At 44.5% G+C, this 25,400-nt stretch overlaps 1 protein-coding gene across 1 annotated transcript in view; it reads left to right on the forward strand.

Moving 5' to 3' along the window:
- vsig10l2 (V-set and immunoglobulin domain containing 10 like 2) overlaps positions 1-21,945 on the forward strand; it is a 93,002-nt gene extending 71,057 nt beyond the window's left edge. The window contains exons 10-12 of the mRNA XM_085968235.1: positions 18,831-18,855; positions 20,276-20,379; positions 21,830-21,945. Of these exons, the coding sequence (XP_085824361.1) occupies positions 18,831-18,855; positions 20,276-20,379; positions 21,830-21,945 (245 nt within the window). The remainder of the gene's footprint in view (positions 1-18,830; positions 18,856-20,275; positions 20,380-21,829) is intronic.
- The last annotated feature ends 3,455 nt before the right edge of the window (positions 21,946-25,400 follow it).

Consider the following 25,400-nt stretch of genomic DNA (forward strand, 5'->3'; position numbering starts at 1 on the left):
TTAGCCAATTTTGTATCCATGCTGCCACTGCCTCTTTAATCTCATGGGCTTTAATTTTGCTGGCAAGTTTAGTAAATGGTACTTTATTAAATACCTTTCAATGTTCATATTCACAACATCAACTGCGCAACCCTCATCAACCCTTTCTGCTCCTTCATCAAAGAACTCAATCAAGTTAGACAAACACGATTTGCCTTTAACAAATCCTTGCTGGTTGTCATTTATTAACCCATATTTTTCCAAGTGACAATTAATTTTGACTCCAATTATTGTCTCTAAAAGTAGCCCATCACCAATGTCAGGCTGACTGGCCTGTAGTTACCGGGTTTATCTCTCTCCCCTTTTTTGAACAGGGGTGTAACATTGCCATTCCTCCAGTTCTCTGGCACCACTCCCATATCCAAGGAGGATTGGAAGATTGTGGCCAGAGCCTCTGCAATTTCCACCCTTACTTCCCTCAGTAACCCAGGAATTATCCCATCCAGACCGGGTGACTTTTCTACTTTGAGGACTGCCAAACTTTTAAGTACCTCCTCTTTATCTACGGCAGCCACCAGGTAGAATTACAGTATAGACTCCAATGTAGCCAATTGTTCTGTTACGAAACCTAGATGAAAGATCAAAACCCATAGCAGAGAAGAGCAGATAAATCAAGCAATAATGGTCAACTTGAGTTTTAAAAGCCTATAGATTTTAGGAGGAACAGAAAGGTGAGAGTGGTAAATTCTGAGGTCCTGAGAAAGAATGACTTAGAGTAGGAGATGATGCCATGAGTCTTGATTGCAACACATCAAGGGTAGAGGGAGGAGGAAGAGCGTTTGGGTGGGTTGGGGTATTTGGAATATAAGAAAATAAGAGAGGAGGTTGAGAGGAGCAATGGCTATAGTAGAATTGATAAAATAGAGAAAGACAAGAGAGAGATTGAAGTTGCAGGTGAAAGACGATCAGACCAATTATTTCTTCTATCCTCTCCAATAGAGATGCTAGAAGAGCCTCCTCAGATATGGGAGCAGGATTCTGGTCTTGGATGGACTTGAGCTTTATAGAGCTAGGAGCTGTTGAAGAGCAAAAGTGTTGATTTGCATATGCAGCAACATTGTACCTTTGGACGAAGCTTACCACTTTCCTCCATAGTGGCTCCCTCCTCAGTCCCACCAACATCTTCTAGGTTCTCCAAGTCACCTTGACTTCCGAGGTTGTCAGCTCTTATAGTTGTGCGATTCCTCTTCTTGCTTGGTGGCGAAATGTTATCTTCTCTTTTGTTGTCTTCTTCATGTTGTCATTTTTTCTGCATCTCGTGCCACTTGCATTTCAGTCGTTGTTGCGATTGAGCCCCGACAATTTGTGGGGATACAGTCCTGGCAGTTGTGTTGGGATCACGTTCCTGTGGAGATCTGCTGTTGCTAAGTTCATGAGGTCGGGGGAACAATCTCCAGGAATGGGTTTTCAGTCACTTGAGGGTATATCTGTGGCTAGCCTCCCTGCTGTAGGCTCTGGAAACAAGGGTGCAAGATGTCCAGACCAGGAGGGTGCTGTCTCTCCCAGAAGGCGGTCCTCGATTTCAGAGGGCCACTTAAAACATTTTATTAAAAGTTTCCCAGCAACCTTTGGGGGTCCACTTGCATCTTCAGGAGGCTAGTATGCCTTATCTCACTTGGTGTACCAGCCAACAATACCCTGCACCCATTGAGGTCGAAGAAGTTGGAACTTGTAGTACAGGGAGTCCTCGCCCTTTGCCTTGCCTTGTCATTTGCCTTATTTGGGGCAAGTGGAGGTCACTGGAAGTGTACGACCAGGACTCGGTGTACCTGAGTCTCGGGGGAGAACCTGGCTGTTCCAGCTGACACCCAATCTGGAAGAGCCAGAAGCTCCCCTGAGACCCAGATTTGAGGCCGTTGTGTTCAAACACTGAACAACGTCCTCTCAGTCCTTCCTCATGGTCCTTGGATTGGGGAAATCAGTGCCAAATATTTTGGACTTAACCATGACCTCCTTCATCCAGACATGCATCTTGGTCAGTATAAGGCACTTCCCACATTATGTAGGTGTGCCATTTTGTGACGAGCTCTAAAATCCGTATTAATGGTTGATTTTTCTTAAGGTGTCAAGGTCTTCATATTGGGCTTTCTCAGGTGTTGGACTATGATTATTAGTTCATATTGTCTGCTGCTTTCTAAGCCCCCTGGTGACTTTCTCACCAAAACCTGCTTTCTATTTGCCTCACTGAGTCTTTGCACTAAGGGGCTCCATCCTCAGTGACTTCAACCTACACCTAAATTCCTCCTTCCCCTCTCCTCTCACCCTTCCACTCTCCTGTTCCTACTCAACCTTATCCTGCATAACAACTCTCCCAATCATTCTTATGGCCACCCCGCAACCTCGCCAGTATGCAAGATCCTACCACCGCCAACATCTCCGGCGAGGCAATTTTGAAGACTTCTTTGTTTCCCTTGCAATCCACATTCTCATGTCCACTTCCAAGTTCTCTAACGCTCTGAAAATAGCCTAAATAATAGTCAAAATGGAGTAGCGCAAAGGGATTTTGTTGCGTTAAGGTTCAATGCACGTTGAACATAATTTCTCTGTTTTCAATTCTATTGTCTAGAAATTAACCCCAGTGCTTTGCTTGCCTTTTTTTTAATGGCCTTATTAACCTGCGTCGCTACTTTTAATGATCTGCGTATCTGTACTCCCAGATCCCACTGCACCTCCCCCCCATTGCTGCAGAAATCCTCATTCGTGTGTTTGTCACCTTCAGACTCGTCTTTTCCACTGCCCTCCTTCTAACATACGAACATATGAAATTTGGCGGGCAGGAAAAGACCAGCTGGTCCATCAAGCCTGCCCCACAACTATCATGGCGGAAGCAAGCATCATGACTGGAAACTTCCCACCCCATGCAATCGCCAGGGAGAGGCAAAAAAAATCAAAAAACCCAGGGACTGTAGGAAAAAATACTCTGGGAATTTGCTCTCCGACCCCTCAGGCAATCGAAACCAGTCCAGGAGATCACACGGACTAAGTGTTATCTGAAAATCCACTTACCTCCTATATGATGGGATCTCTGCCCCAATTAAGACCCAGTTCAGTTCCCTTCTGAAGGCTACAGAGAGCCAGCACACAACGTAATGTCCCACCCCACCGACACTCCATCTTACTCTGTGCAAACTCCCACTCGCCTATCATTCCCATTCTTACCGACCTCCATTGGCTCCCTGACCCCAGCAATGGCCAATTCCAAATCCTCATCCTTTTCTTCAAATTCCTTCATGACCTCACTTCCCCCCCTCCCCCCCCTCACCTTTATAAACTGCTCCAGCCCCCAACCCCTTGCCACTCTTTGCCCGTTTAACTCTTGGGCACTGTGCGTTCCTGCTCCCTCTGCTGTGCCATCAATAGCAGAGCTTGGGTGCCATCCTCTGGGGCTCTCTCCTGGGCCTTCATCCCCTTGCTACTTCTCTCCTCTCCTTCAAGCTCCTCCTCAAAACCAATCTATCCGTGTTTCTTTTATTGGTAGAGCTCTTGTTAAAATTGCAGATGAAGTAATTTCACATGAATGTGCCAAATGTTCATATATTACAGCCTTATTTCTGTGTTGTAATTCCTGTGTAACATAATTTATTTTATTTTTTGAAGGGTGAGCAATCCTGGTTGAATAAAACCACTTTAAAAGGGCAGTATTGAGTTGTCACCTGTGTATTTTTCAGCGGACCCACCTTTTAGTGCCTTGCCAGCCGTGATTGGTGCAGCAGTGGTTGGAATGCTGGTTGCCGTTGTAGGAACTGTGTTGGTGTTTCAGTACGTTATAAGGAACCGCGAAAACATTCCATGTAAGTAATTCCCAGCCCTTCTAGATCAATATGGCATCAAGTGTTAGAAACTACTTCCTACCTCCTCCCCACCCCCCCCACCCCACACCCCCACCCCCCACCCCCACCCCACCCCCCCACCCCCCCACCCCACCCCCCGCAGTCATGTAATCTCCAGAGAGAGGCAAAAGAAATTAAAACATTCCAGGGCAAATAAGGGAAAAAATACTCTGCAAAATTAATCTCCAATCCCCTCGAGTGATCAAAATCAGTGCAGGAGATCACACGGACCAAGTGTTGTCTATAAAACCACTTACCTTCTATATGATGCGATCTCTCCACAGTTAGATACAGAGTAAAGCTCCCTCTACACTGTCCCATCAAACACTCCCAGGGCAGGTACAGCACGGGTTAGATACAGAGTAAAGCTCCCTCTACACTGTCCCATCAAACACTCCCAGGGCAGGTACAGCACGGGTTAGATACAGAGTAAATCTCCCTCTACACTGACCCATCAAACACTCCCAGGGCAGGTACAGCACGGGTTAGATACAGAGTAAAGCTCCCTCTACACTGTCCCATCAAATACTCCCAGGGCAGGTACAGCACGGTTTAGATACAGAGTAAAGCTCCTTCTAAACTGTCCCATCAAACACTCCCAGGGCAGGTACAGCACGGGTTAGATACAGAGTAAAGCTCCCTCTACACTGACCCATCAAACACTCCCAGCGCAGGAACAGCACGGGTTAGATACAGAGTAAAGCTCCCTCTACACTGTCCCATCAAATACTCCCAGGGCAGGTACAGCACGGTTTAGATACAGAGTAAAGCTCCCTCTAAACTGTCCCATCAAACACTCCCAGGGCAGGTACAGCACGGGTTAGATACAGAGTAAAGCTCCCTCTACACTGTCCCATCAAACACTCCCAGGGCAGGTACAGTATGGGTTAGATACAGAGTAAAGCTCCCTCTACACTGTCCCATCAAACACTCCCAGGGCAGGTACAGCACGGGTTAGATACAGAGTAAAGCTCCCTCTACACTGTCCCATCAAACACTCCCAGGGCAGGTACAGCACGGGTTAGATACAGAGTAAAGCTCCCTCTACACTGTCCCATCTAACACTCCCAGGGCAGGTACAGCACGGGTTAGATACAGGGTAAAGCTCCCTCTACACTGTCCCATCAAACACTCCCAGGGCAGGTACAGCACGGGTTAGATACAGAGTGTCCTCTTTAAGTTGAAAGAAAAAAAAGACCAGTACTTATGTGGTGCTTTATCACACCTCTGAGAAACATCTCAAACCGCCTTACATACACTAAATTACTTTGAACACTGTTGTCATGTAGGCAAACATGGCTGCCATTCTGTACACAGCCAGATCCCACAAACAGCAATGAGATGCGCAGTGTGTTTTTGGTTGAGGGAGCAATGTTTATCAGGACACTAGGAAAACTCCCTGCTCTTCTTTGAACAGTACCATGGATCTTTAACATCCATCTGAACAGGCAAAGATCTCAGTTTTGCAAAGGACGGCTCCTCTGACAGTGCAGCACTCCCTCAGCACTGCCTTGGAGCGTCAGTCCTGATTATGTACTCAAATCCTGGAAAAGTTCTTGAGCCCACAACCTTCCAACTCAGAGATGAGAGTGTTACCAAGCTGACATTGCTCCACCAAGCAGTCCCCACTGCAGTTACAGCATGGAGTAGATGCAGAGTAATGCTTCCTCTACACTGACTCAACAATGTGTTTTTTAATATATGTAGGTAGAACAAATGAAGGACAGAGACACGATGAGTTGCTAGTCCATGTACTTGTTTACTAGGCCAGAGCGAACTGAGCATGCTCATACTAAACCATGTGACAAACCATGTGATAATACATTACACTAAAAAAAATGTATGTAATCTCCTCTCAAATACAACAAAACTATGGTCCCACTTTTCCCAACATTACATGTACCACAGAACAAAATCTCCTGTTTTTTAAAAAATGAACTACAAATCCAGTTTAATAACAGGTTTGCGGAGCCTTCCTGATCTCCTTACAAAAGGTTTTGGTGTTGCTCCAATTTTCGGGCTGTTTTGTTCTGGTTCCGAACTCAAAGATTTGTTTCTATCTCAGATTTGTTTGAACCTGGTACATCAGGTTCTGAGGTCTGAATCGAGTCAAACTCATGTATGTGTTGATGATCAAGTGGTTCAAGATCACGTCTTGGGTCATCTCTAGCAGAGATGATTTGATCTACATGAACACTTCGGATGTTGTCACCAATTTTCAACCAAATATCTCTTGGTTCCACCAACCTCTACTATGGCTCCTACATCCTACTTGTGTGAACTCGACTTTCCAGGGGGACTGAGAACACGAACACACTCGTTTTGTTTAACTCTGCGTTCTTTCTGATTACTGTCATAATAACATTCCTGACTCAACCGTTTCTGTTCCATTCTTGAGGCCAAATTTGGTTGAACAAAACTCAATCGTGTTCTCAATCTCCTCTTCATCAAGAGTTATATCCAGTTGTAGTGTGCGGAGTAGTTCTGTACTTCAGCAAGAAATTTGCCAAACGTTGCTTCATGCTGAGTCCCGAACAACCCGGCAACACTTGCTTTTTGAGAGCTTCTTTTACTATTCTGACTGACCTTTGGGCTGCTCCATTTCAAGCTGGATGATATGATGGAACGAGAGTGTGTTTGATACCGTTCCATTTCATGAACTCGTGGAATAGAGCAGAACAGAACTGAGGGCAATTGTCAGAAACAAACTCTTCAGGTAATCCATGACAAGCAAAGATAGACCTCAACTTATCTATGGTACGTTCAGTTGTAATATTTGAACCTCTGTGTTTCACTTCAATCCACTTTGAGTGACTATCTACAAGTACCAGGAAATAATCATTTGCTTTCTCACAGAAGTCTACGTGTACTCTCTGAAAAGGTCTACTGATCAGTCCATCCATTCAAAGTGTTTTCATACGCTCTTTTCAGTACTGAGTCCTTTTGAGTCTCATTTGCAATCTCAGTTGCATTCATGGGAAAGTCCTTGCCAACAGCACCTAACGTGAAAATCTCACCTTCATGTGGCAACCTGGACAAAACATCTGCAATTGTGTTTTGCTTTGAAGTGTGCTATTCCATCGTGTAGTCATATTGTGACAACAACACTGCCCAACGTTGCATTCCTAATGCGGCCATTGCAGGGATGGCAAATTTAGGCCCCAATATTGCTAGGAGCAGTTTGTGATCGGTTATCAGGGTAAACTTTCTGCCGATCAGGAACTGTTGGAATTTCTTGATTCCAAACACTATGGGCTGGATTTTCATTCAGCAGTCGGGTAGGAGGCAGGACTACAACGTTCGGGTTTTAGTCCCGCCTCCATCGAGATGCGGCCAACCCACGCGATTTTCCCTTGATTGACCTTGTTGAGCCCGCCCAGCGGGCTCAGCAGGCCAATTAAGGGCCACCCGGCAACAGGTGACGTCACAGACTGAAATTTCATCTGTCAAGACGTGTTGACAGATGAAATATCAGCGTTTCACAGCTGTTTGAAGCTGTCAAACACGGACAGTCTTACTTCTAACCTGAGTCCTTCTACGCAGACTCAGTTAGAAATCACGCCGGCACTGAAAGCTGAAGGCTGTCACTTTTGACAGCTCGCGGCCATTCTGCTTTCAGTGCCGGCTGAATGATGGACTCCCGAAGCCTAGAGGAAGAAAGGCTGTAAAGGTAAGTACAGGTAATTTAAACTTCTTTACACACTTTAGACACACCAAACACACTTACCTTTGCACTCATGCACCCATCACTCACCTGAACTCCGACATCTCGACCCCTCCAAGTCCTTCAACCCGACGGCCCGCCTGCTCTAACCAGGCAGTTAATTGGCACTAATCCCTTCCCGCCTCGGGTCGGCGGGTCCCAGTGCAGGGCGGGTACCCGCCTCCTTTGAAACTTACGTGGAGGCGAGTTTTGGGCGGGATGGCGTCGGGACCCCCGAATTCGTGATTTTTGCCCCCCGCACGCCTAAAAGCCCGCCTCACGGCACACTGAAAATCAACCCCTATGGCGAGTGCTTCTTTTTCAATTTGCGGGTAGTTTCTTTCGCTTTTTGTGAGGGTTCGCGATGCAAATGCGATTGGTTTCTCTTGGCCGACATCCATTATATGGCTTATGACAGCTCCCACACCATAGCTGGACGCATCACGCGCTAACTTAAGCTCCGCTCTGTGTCGTAGTGCACAAGGAGAGCATCGCTAGAGAGACTTCTCTTACAAGCATCGTAAGCTTCCTGTTGCGCTTTTGTCCAATTCCACTGGACATCCTTCTTGAGGAGCTCGTGCAGTGGAACTAACATGGTCACTAACTCAGGTAAGAAACGTGCGTAGTACTGGACCATTCCAAGGACAGATCTTAACTCAGACATGTTCTGTGGCTTTGGAGCATTGATGACAGCATCAACCTTTTCCTTAACTGGTTGCAAGCTATTTGCATCAACTTTCAGACCAAGGTACACAACCTCGGGCTGCACAAAAGCACATTTGCTCCTTTTAAATTTGACATTATGGGAATTCAACCATTGAAGCACTAAATCTAACACTTCTAGATTTTCTTCCTCGCTGTTTGTTGCGATCAGCACATCGCCTTGATTGCATAAGCAATTTGGAATTCCTTGCAAAATCTTATCCATCGTAGCCTGGAAGGTTTTGGGGGAGGACTTTACACCATACGGCAGCTTGGCGTATGAGTACAGTCCCTTGAGTGTGTTGATAGTGAGATACTGTTGACACACCTTGTCAACATTCAGAGTAAGCATGCGATAGGTCAAGCTTGGAGAAAACCTTTGACCCAGAGAGTGTTGCATACAAATCTTGTGATGTAGGTAACGGGCACTGCTCATCGTCAACTGCTTGGTTGGTAGTAACTTTGTAGTCACCGCACAAGCGTACAGTTTTGTCTGCTTTGGGCACTACCACAATCGGGGTAGCCCATTCACTTTTGTCAGTTTTTACTAGCACTCCGTTCTCTCTCAGTTTCTCTAGCTCTTCCTCCACCTGACTTTTCAACGCATAGGGGACCGGCCTTGCCTTACAATAGACAGGCCTCGCATTGGACGATGCGGATATGTGCATCATACCCAGTGATGCCTTCATAACTGTCTGAGAACATGCTTTTATACTTGTTCAGCTTTGTGTCGAGTCACTCCTTTGAAGCATCTACACTGAAAATGTTTTTCCAGCCTAGTTTTTACTTTCTCAACCAATCTTTGCCCATGAGGGTTGGCCCGTTGTTGTAGCTTGCTACGATAATAGTCAGCTTTACCGACTGGTCATTGTGTTGAACTGTACATTCCATTTGTCCACATGTCTCTAGAATTTCTCCAGAGTAGGTTTTTAACTATGGTACTCTTTGTAAGTGGTTTTTGATTAACCTTACTCTCATATCTGTCCTTACTCATAGAGCAGTCTGCCGCTGTGTCGATACACCTATCAATATATTGGTCATTGATCAAAAGTTTTGTACGGAAGTTTTCCTTCAACTGCTAGCATTGCCGCTAGTGACATAGAGACTGTAGATGCCTAGTTCTTCAATATCAGGTGTGTTCATTTCAATATTGTGAACTCCTCCCTTTTGTTGTCACTGCTTTGCATTGCCACTAGAATGGTTCTTACTTCCTGCTTTCGATCTAGCTCTGCAAGCTGTTGAAATATGGCCTTGCTTCTGGCAGTGAAAACACTTCACATTTCTGTATTGGCAGGTCTGTGGTGAGTAATTTCCATTGCAGCGATAACAATTCACTGAACTGCTCTCACCGACATGCTTTTGACTTGGTTTCAGAGCTTTAGGTTTGGCGGTGGCTTTGTGACTGTAGACTTCAGCTGCACTAGTCACTTGAGTTGGACAGAGCTCTGTAGCATTCTTAGATGCCATCTCATTAGATACAGCAATTTTGCATGTCAAACGTTAGGTTCAGAGTGTTCAGTAACTTGGACTGTGTGCGCTCATCCACCAGTCCACACACAAACTTATCTCCCAACGCACGATCCAAAAATGTGCCAAAGTTACAATGCAAAGTCAGGTTCTTAAGAGTTACAATGTACTCACTGATGGTTTTACTTTGTTTTTGGTTTCTGGTACCAAACTTATAGCTCTCTGCTATTTCCGACAGCTTTGGGTCAAAATGGTCCTCAAGTTTCTCGACAATGTCTTCAAACGACGCATCCTTCACTTTCCCTGGCACGAGTAGGTTTGTCAACGTTCCATAGACATCTGGCCCGATCTCCGTTAGAAAAATTGCTTTCTTCCGTTCATGAATTACTTTATTTTAAGCTTGAACATTCTCACCTGCACCTTCGGTCTCAATAATGTTATTGGCCTTAAAAAAAATCTCCATCCGCTCAATGTAAGAACTGAATGGTTCATGAGTTCAGTCATACATGTTGAGGCTTCCGATGAATCACATAGGAGTGGCCATGATTGTCCCGATCCTGTCAAACAGTGACTCGGCACGCTACCTGTTTACCTGTGATAATCAACGCCGCTGTTGCTGTTGATATACATACACACGAAGGCAAAGCACAGACAATTCTGCATCAGCATTAATAGTAAAACATCGCAAAAATTCAGTTTAGTTGTTACAAATTCATCTTAAACTTTTCCACTCGAAGCTTGAACACTGTCCTTCTATGATCCCTAAAAATGGCTTTGGAATCCCATTCTTGTTGTCAAAAATGTAATATATGTGGGTAGAACAAATGAAGGACAGAGACAGGATGAGTTGTTCGTCAAGGTGCTTGTTTACTAGGCCAGAGTGAACTGAGCATGCTCATACTAAACCATGTGACAAACCATGTGATAATACATTACCCTTAATCACAGAAGACCTCAAATGACCGTGGGTAACCAATTAGTGGCTCACCCCACAGTGCAATTTGCAACTACCAGGTCGGATATTACTAGCTGAAAGGTGTTGATTCTGGATAATGATATCTCTTTGACATTTACAGTCTAACGCCCACTAACCTTTTAGGATAGGTAAGCATGAGTGATAGGTCTAGAAATTCGGGTGCGCCCATTTTTGGCTCATGGGGGGGGGGGGGAGGGGGGGCGCAGGATCTATGGCCTGCGCCTGAATGGTGAGGCCTGAGGCGCCGCCGGTTGTGGGCCGTGGGCCTCATTGTAACAGAGCCGGGAGGCGCAACAGCTCGCGGCAAAGAGGCGCAAGATTGGCGAGTGGATCTAAGGGCCGGGATCAGGCCAGGGTTCGGATTGGCTCCAGGGGTCGGAGCCGGGATCCCGAGTCACGGATTGCAGAGACCAAAGCATCAAACCAAGTAATGCTTCTGAATGCTTCTGTCTGTTCACCAGCCATTAACACTGTACGAACCTAGAGTGGACTGGGTGGCACACCGCTTCTTCAGCTCTGTGACCCATGTTTGAATCCAGCCCAGGCTCTTTCCACTGGTTGTAAAGGTCCTTAATGACTTTGAGCAGATTCAAACTCTTGCCCAGTAGGTGCCCACTGCAGCGATCTAATCATATTGGCAATCTCATTTAGGGAGATGGCGGGGAAGGGGAAACATTCGCACTTAGATTTGATGCTCCAATGAGGCTGGAGTTAAAGCACATTGTTGGGTGCATCGAGCCATGGCATACCTGGCCTGGGCGTGCTTGGTACAGACACTGGGTAGTCAAGTAGAAAATTCTTCCATTCCTCAAAATGTAGATCCCTCACCTTGATAAGCACAGATATTCACAAAAACATATTCAAAGAAATAATTCTGAAATAAGGAATCATTTTGCAATGTGAGTGCCCTCTTTAGCTAGGGGTGTATTGTAAGATTGTGCGCTGTTCCCATATGGATATTAAATGTATCCACTTTTTAAATGAGACGTATCGCCTGTTTTAAAAAACGCATAAATGGGTTTAGTCTCTTTTTGTGAAGCACCAACACACTCAAAACTCAATAGTCTAAACTCACACTTCTGCCTTTTTAAAATTCATTCTCGGGATGTGGGCGTCGCTGGCAAGGCCGACATTTAATACCCGTTCGTAGTTTCTATTGAGAAGGTGGTGGTGGGCCTTCTTCTTGAACTGCTAGTCTAATGTGGTGAAGGTGCTTCCACTTAGGTAGAGAGTTCCAGGATTTTGACCCAGTGACGATAAAGGAACGATGATATGTGCCTAAGTCGGGATGGTTTATGACTTGGAAGGGAACTTGGAAGTGATGGTGTTCCCATGCGCCTTGCAGCTTGTGATACTCAGATCAGGTCAGTCACAACTGGTGGCCTTTGCACCCCACAAACCCCAATGTAAAAGCCGCTCTTAATCTAAGTGTAGTCCAGTCCACCATCTACAAGGCACAAGTAAGGAGTGTGATGGAATAATCTCCATTTGCCTGGATGAGTGCAGCTCCAACAGCACTCAAGAAGCTCAACACCATCCAGGACAAAGCAGCCCACTTGATTGGCACCCCATCCACCACCTTAAACATTCACTCCCTCCACCACCGGCGTACCGTGGCTGCAGTGTGTACCATCTACAAGATGCACTGCAGCAACTCGCCAAGGCTTCTTTGGCAGCACCTCCCAAACCCGCGGCCTCTTCCGCCTAGAAGGACAAGGGCAGCAGGCGCATGGGAACACCACCACCTCCAAGTTCCCCTCCAAGTCACACACCATCCTGACTTGGAAATATATCGCCATTCCTTCATTGTCGCTGGGTCAAAATCCTGGAACTCCCTACCTAACAGCACTGTGGGAGTACCATCACCACACAGACTGCAGCGGTTCAAGAAGGCGGCTCACCACCACCTTCTCAAAGGCAATTAGGGATGGGCAATAAATGCTGGCCTTGCCAGTGACGCCCACATCCCATAAACGAATTTTAAAAAAAGTCGAGGGGTTCAGATTGCAGGAAACATATCTGTGACTAGACCTGAAAGGGTTTCTGTTATCCTTGAGAATGGAGGGAAAATTAACAGAAGGGAATGCCATCATATTCACTGTGATGACCTCCTGAACAAGGGAGGAATGATAACTTTGCAACAAAATGACATAAATCACATCGAGTTTCGGAAAAAATACTTTTTGCTGAAATATTTTTTTCATAACAAGTGTTTCTCTTAAATAAAAACAGAAAATGCTGGAAATACTCAACCGGTCAGGCAGCATCTGTGGAGGGAGAAACAGAGTTAACATAGAAACATAGAAGATAGGAGCAAGAGTAGGCCATTCGGCCCCTCGAGCCCGCTCCGCCATTTAATGAGATCATGGCTGATCATCCAAATTCAGTACGATAGCAAAATACTGCGGATGCTGGAAATCCGGAATAACAAATGAAAACGCTGGAAAAACTCAGCAGGCCAGGGCAACATCCATGGCGAGAGAAATAGAGTCAACGTTTCGGGTCGAAACCCTTCGTCAGAACTGAGAAAAAAAGGCAGGAAATGAAACAGATTAAAAGGCAGTTTGGGGGCTGGGAAATGGGGGAGGGGATGAAAGAAGAGACATTAAGAGATATTCAAGGTGAGACGAGATGGTAATAGGACAGGTAAAGAGACAAATGCGCTGGCAGAGTGAAAGACAGCTGCCATGTGGGAGAGAGAAAGAAAAGGAAAAGGCACAAACCAAAAGTGTGGATAAAAAATATTTAAATATAATAGGGGCTGAGGTTATGATCTGAAATTGTTGAACTCGATATTGAGTCCGGAAGGCTGTAAAGTGCCTAATCGGAAGATGAGGTGCTGTTTTTCTCTCTCCCACAGGGCAGCTGTCTCTCACTCTGCCAGCGCATTTCACACTTCATCTCGAGCCATTGTCTGTTTCTTTACCTGTCCTATTACCATCTCGTCTCACCTTGAATATCTCTCAATGTCTCTTCTTTCATCCCCTCCCCCATTTCCCAGCCCCCAAACTGACTTTTAATCTGTTTCATTTCCTGCCTTTTTATCTCAGTCCTGACGAAGGGTTTCGACCCGAAACGTTGACTCTGTTTCTCTCTCCATGGATGCTGCCTAGCCTGCTGAGTTTTTCCAGCGTTTTCTGTTAATCCAAATTCAGTACCCTGTCCCTGCTTTCTCCCCATATCCCTTGATCCCTTTAGCCACAAGAAATATATCCAACTTCTTCTTGAATACATTTAATGAATTGGCCTCAACTGCCTTCTGTGGCAGAGAATTCCACAGGATCACCAATCTCTGGGTGAAGAAATTCCTCCTCATCTCAGTCCTAAATGGCTTACCCCTTATCCTTAGACTTTGACCCCTGGTTCTGGACTCCCCCGCCATCGGGAACATCCTTTCTGCATCTAGTCTGTCTAGTCCTGTTAGAATTTTATAAGTTTCGATGAGATCCCCTCTCATTCTTCTAAGCTCTAGCGAATATAAGCCTAATCGACCCAATCACTCCTCATACGTCATTCCTGCCATCCCAGGTATCAGCCTGGTGAATCTTAGCTGCACTCTCTCCATGGCAAGAACATCCTTCCTCAGATAAGGTGACCAAACCTGCACACAATACTCAAGGTGTGGTCTCACCAAGGCCCTGTACAACTGCAGCAAGACATCCTTGCTCCTGAACTCGAATCCCCTCGCTATGAAGGCCGACATACCATTTGCCTTCTTAACCGCGTGCTGCATCTGCATGCTTACCTTCAGTGACTGCTGCACAAGGACACCCAGGTCTCGTTGCACTTCCCCTTTTCCCAATCTATTGCCGTTCAGATAATAATCCGTCTTCCTGTTTTTGCCACCGAAGTGGATAATCTCGCATTTATCCACATTATACTGCATTTGCCATGCATCTGCCCAATCACCCAACCTGTCAAAATCATACTGGAGTTTCTCAGCATCCTCCTCACAGCACACACGCCCACCCAGCTTTGTGTTGTCTGCAAACTTGGAGATATTACATGTAGTTCCCTCGTCTAGATCATTAATATATATTGTGAATAGCTGGAGGCCTAGCACCGATCCCTGTGGTACCCCACTAGTCACTGCCTGCCACTTGGAAAAAGACCGGTTTATTCCAACTCTTTGCTTCCTGTCTGCCAACCAGTTCTCTATCCAAGACAGTACCTTACCCCCAATCCCATGTGCTTTAACTTTGCATGCTAATCTCTTATGCGGGACCTTATCGAAAGCCTTCTGAAAGTCCAAATACACCACATCCACTGGTCTCCCATATCTATTCTACCAGTTACATCCTCAAAAAATTCCAGTAGATTAATCAAGCATGATTTACCTTTTGTAAATCCATGTTGACTTTGTCCGATCCTGTCACTGTTTTCCAAGTGCTTTGCTATTACATCTTTTATAATGGACTCTAGCATTTTTCCCACTGCCGATGTCAGGCTTACCGGTCTATAATTCCCTGTTTTCTCTCTACCACCCTTTTTAAATAGTGGGGTTACATTAGCTATCCTCCAATCCATGGGAACTGTTCCAGAGTCTATAGAATTTTGGAAGATGACCAGCAATGCATCTACTATTTCTAGGGCCACTTCCTTAAGTACTCTAGGATGTAGATTATCAAGCCCTGGGGATTTATCGGCCTTCAATCCCGTCAATTTCCCTAACACCATTTCCCTACAAATACTGATTTCATTCAGTTCCTCCCTCTCATTAGACCCTATGTTCCCCGACAGATCTGGGAGGTTATTTGTGTCCTCCTTTGTGAAGACAGAACCAAAGTATGTATTTAATTGCTCTGCCATTTCTTTGTTCCCCACCATAAATTCCCCTGATTCTGACTGCAAGGGACCTACGCTTGACTTCACCAATCTTTTTCTCTTTACATATCTATAGAAGCTTTTACAGTCAGTTTTTATGTTCCCTACAAGCTTACTCTCATAATCTATTTTCCCTTTCTTAATTAATCCCTTTGTCCTCCTTTGCTGAATCCTAAACTGTTCCCAATCCTCAGGTTTGCTGCTTTTTCTGGCCAAATTATATGTCCTCTCCTTGCATCTTATGCTATCCGTAATTTCCCTTGTTAACCACAGTTGAGTCACCTTTTTTGTTTTATTTTTATGCCAAACAGGAATGAACAAATTCTGTAGTTCATCCATGCGATCTTTAAATGTTTGCCATTGCCTATCCACCATCAACCCTTTAAGTAACATTCCCCAATCCATCCTAGCCAACTCGTGCCTCATACCATCGTAGTTTCCTTTATTTAAATTCAGGACCCTAGTCTCTGAGTCAACTACTTCACTCTCCATTTTAATGAAGAATTCTATCATATTATGATCGCTCCTCCCCAAGGGGCCTCGCACAACAACATTGCTAATTAATCCTTTCTCATTACATAATACCCAGTCTAAGATGGCCTGATCTCTAGTTGGTTCCTTGACATATTGGTCCAGGAAACCATCCCATATACACTCTAGGAATTCCTCCTCCACAGTATTATTACTAATGTGGTTAGCCCAATCTATATGTAGATTAAAGTCACCCATAATAACTGCTGTGCCCTTATTGCACGTGTCTCTAATTTTCCATTTAATGCCATCCCCAACCTCAGCATTACTGTTTGGTGGTCTGTATACAACTCCCACTAATGTTTCCTGCCAGTAGGTATTTCTCAGCTCTACCCATACAGATTCCACATCATCAGAGCTAATGTCCTTCCTTATTATTATGTTAATCTTCTCTTTAACCAGCAATGCTACCCCACCTCCTTTTCCTTTTTGCCTGTCCTTCCTGAATATTGAATACCCCTGGATGTTGAATTCCCAGCCTTGGTCACCCTGGAGCCATGTCTCCATAATTCTAATTACATCATATCCATTTACATCTATTTGCACAGCTAATTCATCCACCTTATTATGAATGCCCCTCGCATTAAGACACAAAGCCCTCAGGCTTGTTTTTTTAACACTCTTAGTCCTTTTAGAATTATTATTTACTGTAGCCCTGTTTGATTTACACCCTTGATTTCTCTGCCTTCCACTTTTGCTTTTCTCCTTCCTGTCTTTTGTTTCTATCCTTGCTTCCCTTTCCTCTGTCTCCCTGCACAGGTTCCCAACCCCCTGCCATTTTAGTTTAAACCCTCCCCAACAGCACCAGCAAACACTTTCGTCATCAACCTGAAACATTGGGCTGGATTTTACCAACCTCATAGGGTCCATGGCAGGCGATGTCGGTGGTGGGTCTCGACCTCACTGCTGTCTCCATCCCACTGTCCAATATGATTTTCCCCTGACTGGGCTTGTTAAGCCCGCCCAGCGCATTTGCTGGCCAATTGAAGGAAGTGGGTCTGATGAAATCATTTGATGACACGTCATCAGCCTTAAAGGGACCATGCGCAAATTAATTTAGACAGTGTGCTGTCAGTGTTCTACAGCATTGAGTTGCTACAAACACTGACAATCACTTCACGAAGGTGCACGACTGCACCCAGGTTCTACCATGACTCCCTCCATGCTTATAGAGGGAGTCAGAGCATGCAGGGAGGTTCTCTTCCCTTCCAATGGGCGGAAGAGACCTCCCCAGTAGATCAACGCAGCCTGGTTGCACATTGCACAAGAGGGCACAAGCAGGGATGTCGTCAGGAGGACCTGGCTGCAGTGGCGCAAACCTTTCAATGCTCTCAGTAGATCATGAAACCTTACTGCAAAGCCACACTCAACCTCATCCTGCTGTGCCACTTATCACACCCCCTTCACTCTGCCTTCTCTACCGTATTCCTGCACATCTTTACTCATACCAACTTACCTTGCACCTCCACCCATCCCTCTCTATCTACAGTATCACTTCCCCATCTCAATAGCTACCCCTCACACTCACCCTCATCATAGTCCAATCATACCAACTAACAAGGGTAGGCACTTGGGTGCTTTATGTAATCTTCATGTAAAGTTTCTGTTAATGTGGTGTCAAACATTGAAACCTTTATTTTCAACACTTTGCGTTCTTGGAAGTGGCTTAGTGTGTTGCAGTGAATGGTGAGACATAAAGGTACCCCCCGCAATGGTGCTGAGTGTGAAAGGAATGGCTTGAACATTGTCGGGATGCTTTATGGTGTTGGTGTGGGGTGGTGCTAACCTGGCACATCATGTGTCAGCCAGGGTGTACAGCATCAAGTGAAGTAAATCTGGCCATGGTGAGGCTATCCCTGACCTCCCGGGCAGCAATGTGGTTGGGTGTTGATGCCCTGTGTCCTGTGCAGCATCAGTTGATTGCGGAGAAGGTTGGTGTTATTGGTGCTGCTGGTGTGCCTGGTGATGCTGGTGTTGGGGCTGATCGTGGTGGGATTCTGAGGACCAAAGTGAGAGCATAAAGGGCACCTATGCTGATGGAATAGATGGCAGGTGAAGTAGAGATGACAGAAGCGATCTGTCAATGGTGGGAGAGGTAATGAGGTCAGACTGGATGGAGACTTGTGTAAAGGCTTGCAGCATTCTGAATCTGTAGTGGAAATGCAGTTTAGAGAAACTAATGGCTAAGGCAAGATATCTGTTTCAGCTGGGAGCTTTGACTTGACATTTGAAGCTATCAACTCATCAGCAGAAACAATGGCAAGTGACCTCCCGCCTCAGCTTCACAGACGAGGTCCAGGTATAGCGGGAAACTGGTGGGTGACCTGTCAAAATCAAAAAGCTGGGAAAAAAGCATTTTTAAGTGAATGTAAACAAGCCACTAATGATTTAAATTGCCTTCCCCACCGCTTCCTGCCGGGTCTGCTCAGCGCTGACAGACCCGACATTTGGGAAAGGCGCATTGGGAATGGGTTGACAGCGGGGTCCTGATCCGTTGTCAAAATTTTTTTTCCCCACCCGACCCGCCACCGATCGTGCCCACTGACCCCCTACAAAATTCCCCCCGTTAACTCTAGTTCTCTCTCCACAGAAGTTGCCTGACCTGTTGAGTATTTCCAGCATTTTCTGTTTTTATTTCAGATTCCTAGCATCCGCAGTATTTTGCTGTTGTATTAGTGTTCCCCTGATGCAGTTAATGGGTAATGTTGAAATATTATAATGTATAATACTATAATGGCTGACTATCTCTCTTTCTTAGGGTTGCACGACCTGCTGTTTCAACGGTAAGTACTGCACAACCCATAATATGTACACGTGTAGCTCGCGGAACTTGATTGTGTGTTTTTTTAAGATTGTTTCGGAATAAAATGTTCAGCTCTTTCAGCTGTTCCTGAGGGCTCACTCCCTAGCTGTTCTACTCCTGATGTTGCTCGAAGCTTAGAGTGTCCCCCAGCATCCACAGCCTTTTGGGGGAGAGAGTTCCAGATTTCCACCACCTTTAGTGTGAAAGAAGTTCTTCCTGAATTCACTCCTGAATGGCCTGACTCTAATTTTAAGATCGTGCCCCCTTGTTCTGGATTCTCCTTCCAGAGGAAATACTTCCTCATTATCTACCCTATCGAATCCCATTATCATTTTAAACACCTCAACCTTCTAAACTCAAGGGACTACAAGCCAAGTTTGTGCAGCCTGTCCTCCTAATTTAACCCTTTCAGCCCTGGTATTATTCTGGTGAAATGTACCTCGCATTTAAAAAGTACTTGGATGTGCACTTGAAGCGCCGTAACCTACAGGGCCACGGACCAAGAGCTGGAAAGTGGGATTAGGCTGGATAGCTCTTTGTTGGCCGGCGCGGATACGATGGGCCGAATGGCCTCCTTCTGTGCCGAAAACTTCCATGATTCTTCTATGAAATGGTAGGTTTTTCAGCCGCTAGTTGTGGCTTTGAAATTGGTCCCGATTGCCAGCAGACAGTTCTATCCAGCAATATGGTGACTGTGTTTATTTTAATTTAGCAGATCTCCCAGGTATTGCTCATGGCGATTTGCTCACTATTTCAGAACAATACGGGTGTTACCAATAAAGTGTGACAGGGAAAGTGTTACAGGAAGTGAGTGAGACACTTACAGGAAGTGCACAACATGGGACGTTTCCAGAGGCAGTTACCATAATAAAGGCGGACATTGAGATTTATAAAGGAAAAAAAGTGGTGCAGGTGTGAGATTTTGAATGTACAGGAAACTCTTTTTTATCCGGCACCGACGGGACCGGCGTGGTGCCGGTTTATCAAAAAGTCCGGATTACAGAGAGTTATAGCTAAAAGGTACAAGAGCTCCGTACACAGCAACAAATCCAAGCTTCCCTGTTGCTTAGCAGCAGCTGCAAGAACCCCGGCCACAGACCAAGCATCCCTGTTGCTTAGCAACAAGTGCAGGAACCCCCGATTACACAGCCAAGAATCAAGAAACGGCCACTAATATGAAGAAAAACTTAACTGAACCTACTCCTGAATTTTGCCGGTTAACCGAGATTTCCGGTTGTTTGGGTGCCGGTAAATCGAGAGTTTCCTGTATTATATCGATGGTCTATCACTGGACTGAGTGGCATTTTTTGTTCCATGGTTTCTTTTGCGCTCCTCACTGAGTTGAGAATTGGAAACAATGAACTGAAATCCTCAGAAACCTTTCACCTTCCTTTCCATAGACCGCCTAGTGAATCGCGGGAGCAGATTAATTTTCCGGAGGATGCTGATGTTACTTCCCCTGCCGAGGGAGAAGACATTGAGGACGGCAGGGAACAGACAGAAGGTATAAGATAGATTTTCTATTTCCCCCTTTGTTTTCTTCAGGCCTCGCTGGGTCACAGCCCCAGAGCTGGGCAAACGGCATCCAGTGTTGTCCTTGAGCTGACCTGAAAAAGCTGCACGAAAGTAGCCTGGGGTAACTCATCACAGAATCACAGAATCACAGAAACCCCACAGTGCAGATAGAGGCCATTTCGGCCCATCGAGCCTGCACCGACACATATCCCACCCGATCCCCGTAACCCCTACACCAACACATATCCCACCCTATCCCCGCGTATTTAATCCCCCTAACACTAAGGGTCAATTTATCATAGCCAATCAACCTAACCCGCACATCTTTGGACTGTGGGAGGAAACCGGAGCACCCGGAGAAAACCCGCGCAAACACGGGGAGAATGTGCAAACTCCACACAGACAGTCACCCGAGGCCGGATTCGAACCTGTTTAGTTACTCTCTATCCCTGTGGGGCAAGGTCTGCCCTTCTCCCATCAACCCGCACTCTCCACCCCCCCAACCCTGAAGCCCACCAAAAGGACGTAACAGGGGTGAACCTGTACTGAACAGTCATAGCAAATGTGTCTGGCTGGTTGAAGTTGAAGAAGCCAAAGTTTTGGTCTGTGTTTGGGTTGAGGCATGTTGGTCACAACCTTCCCTTTCGGGGCAGTAGTGTAGTTCTTATCAAGACCTTTTTTTGGAAAATCTATCATCCAGTTGTGATATTTACCCGTTATCAGTTCCAATCTTCTAACTGATGTGGCCCAGCAATCCATTGAAGATCTGGGGCCTGGTTGAAGTCTCTCCATTGGTAAGTTGCCAGCACTCCAATCCTCCAATAGTGATTTTTAAATCTTCATTGTTCGGGTTCTCATTATACTTTATCCACAGGAGGAACTTTGGTAAATTCCTGGGGAGTAGAAATTCCATGTGCTTCCCTCAATCACCCAACATAACTTCAGGAAGAAGATCAGAGAAATAGCAGAAATAGCTGGCGGTGCTGTTTCTCCTGGTATTTCCGCCGATCTTCCACTGAAGTTACGGCAGGAGTAGCATTACATCCCTAAATTACACCAATAGGTAGATACTGGGCAGTGTGAATCAATTCCAGCACATAAGAGGCGTTGGATCCGCTTATAGGAGGGTCTAATGCCATTGAACCCAAGAAGGTATCTCCAGCAAACCCTAAACTTGTAAGAGCTTCCCTGAAAGGAGGACACCACAAATAAAAAGCAAATGGCCCGTTCAGACTAAAAATGCGAGTGTCTTTTTATCATCATTTACAAATATGGATCAATAAAGTGGTCCTGTGGTACCCTCCAGTCATGGAATAGAAGTTCCATGCCATTGTACTGTGGTAGATTGAATTATGGTCAGCCTGGGAAACCAATTGATGGCCCTCGTGTTTCTGTAAGAGTGCAGTACATGTTCTCAGTGGCTGAATTCCATCTTGCAGAGACCAGTCCAGGAGCTTCTGCCGAGGAGACGTTTACCACGACAGCCACCATCGAATCTCCGGCCACTGGTGATGACCAAGCTGAGGCAGCAGCCCCCGAGCCAACCAGCACCTGAGAGTCGGAGATGGAGCCTGAGGAACCAGCAGAGCACTTTCCCTGACGCGAAACACTGAAAGTTTCCTAAAGTCTTAATGTTGACCGGTATTCCACTAGTCTGTCTAATTTGAAAACAATGCAGATAAATGGTTTCTACCCAAGTGCTGACTGACATCAAGAAATAGTTACATGAATCTGTCAGCTGACTGTGTTATGGAAGATACATGAATTTCACTGCATGTTATTTTCTTGCCAGGGGTGCAATGCCATCTGTGTCTTCTCCTCGCCCTCCTGCCACCCTCCCTCTTACCACCAGCTCACTCTTTCTTTCCGTGAGTTTTCTAGCAGTCACTTAGGCTGCTGCTCCCACACTGCATTTGGTGGCTTTTCCCTCTCTGCTGGCATTTAGATTCTCGTGAGCCTTTGTACCAATTGTTACAATTGTTTTTGGGGGGCCCCCTGCGCCATTACTGGAAGCATTGTGGGGTATGGTTAATATAGCAACATTGTGGGGTATGGTTAATATAGAAACATTGTGGGGTATGGTTAATATAGAAACATTGTGGGGTATGGTTAATATAGCAGCATTGTGGGGTATGGTTAATATAGCAACATTGTGGGGTATGGTTAATATAGCAGCATTGTGGGGTATGGTTAATATAGAAACATTGTGGGGTATGGTTAATATAGCAACATTGTGGGGTATGGTTAATATAGAAACATTGTGGGGTATGGTTAATATAGCAGCATTGTGGGGTATGGTTAATATAGCAGCATTGTGGGGTATGGTTAATATAGAAACATTGTGGGGTATGGTTAATATAGCAACATTGTGGGGTATGGTTAATATAGCAGCATTGTGGGGTATGGTTAATATAGAAACATTGTGGGGTATGGTTAATATAGCAACATTGTGGGGTATGGTTAATATAGAAACATTGTGGGGTATGGTTAATATAGCAGCATTGTGGGGTATGGTTAATATAGAAACATTGTGGGGTATGGTTAATATAGCAACATTGTGGGGTATGGTTAATATAGAAACATTGTGGGGTATGGTTAATATAGAAACATTGTGGGGTATGGTTAATATAGCAACATTGTGGGGTATGGTTAATATAGAAACATTGTGGGGTATGGTTAATATAGAAACATTGTGGGGTATGGTTAATATAGTAACATTGTGGGGTATGGTTAATATAGAAACATTGTGGGGTATGGTTAATATAGTAACATTGTGGGGTATGGTTAATATAGAAACATTGTGGGGTATGGTTAATATAGAAACATTGTGGGGTATGGTTAATATAGAAACATTGTGGGGTATGGTTAATATAGCAGCATTGTGGGGTATGGTTAATATAGAAACATTGTGGGGTATGGTTAATATAGAAACATTGTGGGGTATGGTTAATATAGCAACATTGTGGGGTATGGTTAATATAGAAACATTGTGGGGTATGGTTAATATACAGCATTGTGCAGTATGGTTAATATAGCAGCATTGTGGGGTATGGTTAATATAGAAACATTGTGGGGTATGGTTAATATAGTAACATTGTGGGGTATGGTTAATATAGCAGCATTGTGGGGTATGGTTAATATAGTAACATTGTGGGGTATGGTTAATATAGTAACATTGTGGGGTATGGTTAATATAGCAGCATTGTGGGGTATGGTTAATATAGTAACATTGTGGGGTATGGTTAATATAGCAACATTGTGGGGTATGGTTAATATAGCAGCATTGTGCAGTATGGTTAATATAATAACATTGTGGGGTATGGTTAATATAACAACATTGTGGGGTATGGTTAATATAGTAACATTGTGGGGTATGGTTAATATAGTAACATTGTGGGGTATGGTTAATATAGCAGCATTGTGCAGTATGGTTAATATAATAACATTGTGGGGTATGGTTAATATAACAACATTGTGGGGTATGGTTAATATAGTAACATTGTGGGGTATGGTTAATATAGAAACATTGTGGGGTATGGTTAATATAGCAGCATTGTGCAGTATGGTTAATATAATAACATTGTGGGGTATGGTTAATATAACAACATTGTGGGGTATGGTTAATATAGTAACATTGTGGGGTATGGTTAATATAGTAACATTGTGGGGTATGGTTAATATAGAAACATTGTGGGGTATGGTTAATATAGCAGCATTGTGGGGTATGGTTAATATAGCAGTATTGTGGGGTATGGTTAATATAGTAACATTGTGGGGTATGGTTAATATAGTAACATTGTGGGGTATGGTTAATATAACAACATTGTGGGGTATGGTTAATATAACAACATTGTGGGGTATGGTTAATATAGCAGCATTGTGGGGTATGGTTAATATCGTAACATTGTGGGGTATGGTTAATATAGTAACATTGTGGGGTATGGTTAATATAGTAACATTGTGGGGTATGGTTAATATAGCAGTATTGTGGGGTATGGTTAATATTGTAACATTGTGGGGTATGGTTAATATAGTAACATTGTGGGGTATGGTTAATATAGCAGCATTGTGGGGTATGGTTAATATAGTAACATTGTGGGGTATGGTTAATATAGCAACATTGTGGGGTATGGTTAATATAGCAGCATTGTGCAGTATGGTTAATATAATAACATTGTGGGGTATGGTTAATATAACAACATTGTGGGGTATGGTTAATATAGCAACATTGTGGGGTATGGTTAATATAGCAGCATTGTGCAGTATGGTTAATATAATAACATTGTGGGGTATGGTTAATATAACAACATTGTGGGGTATGGTTAATATAGTAACATTGTGGGGTATGGTTAATATAGTAACATTGTGGGGTATGGTTAATATAGCAGCATTGTGCAGTATGGTTAATATAATAACATTGTGGGGTATGGTTAATATAACAACATTGTGGGGTATGGTTAATATAGTAACATTGTGGGGTATGGTTAATATAGAAACATTGTGGGGTATGGTTAATATAGCAGCATTGTGCAGTATGGTTAATATAATAACATTGTGGGGTATGGTTAATATAACAACATTGTGGGGTATGGTTAATATAGTAACATTGTGGGGTATGGTTAATATAGTAACATTGTGGGGTATGGTTAATATAGAAACATTGTGGGGTATGGTTAATATAGCAGCATTGTGGGGTATGGTTAATATAGCAGTATTGTGGGGTATGGTTAATATAGTAACATTGTGGGGTATGGTTAATATAGTAACATTGTGGGGTATGGTTAATATAACAACATTGTGGGGTATGGTTAATATAACAACATTGTGGGGTATGGTTAATATAGCAGCATTGTGGGGTATGGTTAATATCGTAACATTGTGGGGTATGGTTAATATAGTAACATTGTGGGGTATGGTTAATATAGCAGTATTGTGGGGTATGGTTAATATTGTAACATTGTGGGGTATGGTTAATATAGTAACATTGTGGGGTATGGTTAATATAGCAGC

Source organism: Somniosus microcephalus, chromosome 26, assembly GCF_052327205.1.
Source record: "Somniosus microcephalus isolate GS21.2 chromosome 26, FLI_Smic_1.0, whole genome shotgun sequence".
Lineage (NCBI taxonomy): Eukaryota > Metazoa > Chordata > Chondrichthyes > Squaliformes > Somniosidae > Somniosus > Somniosus microcephalus.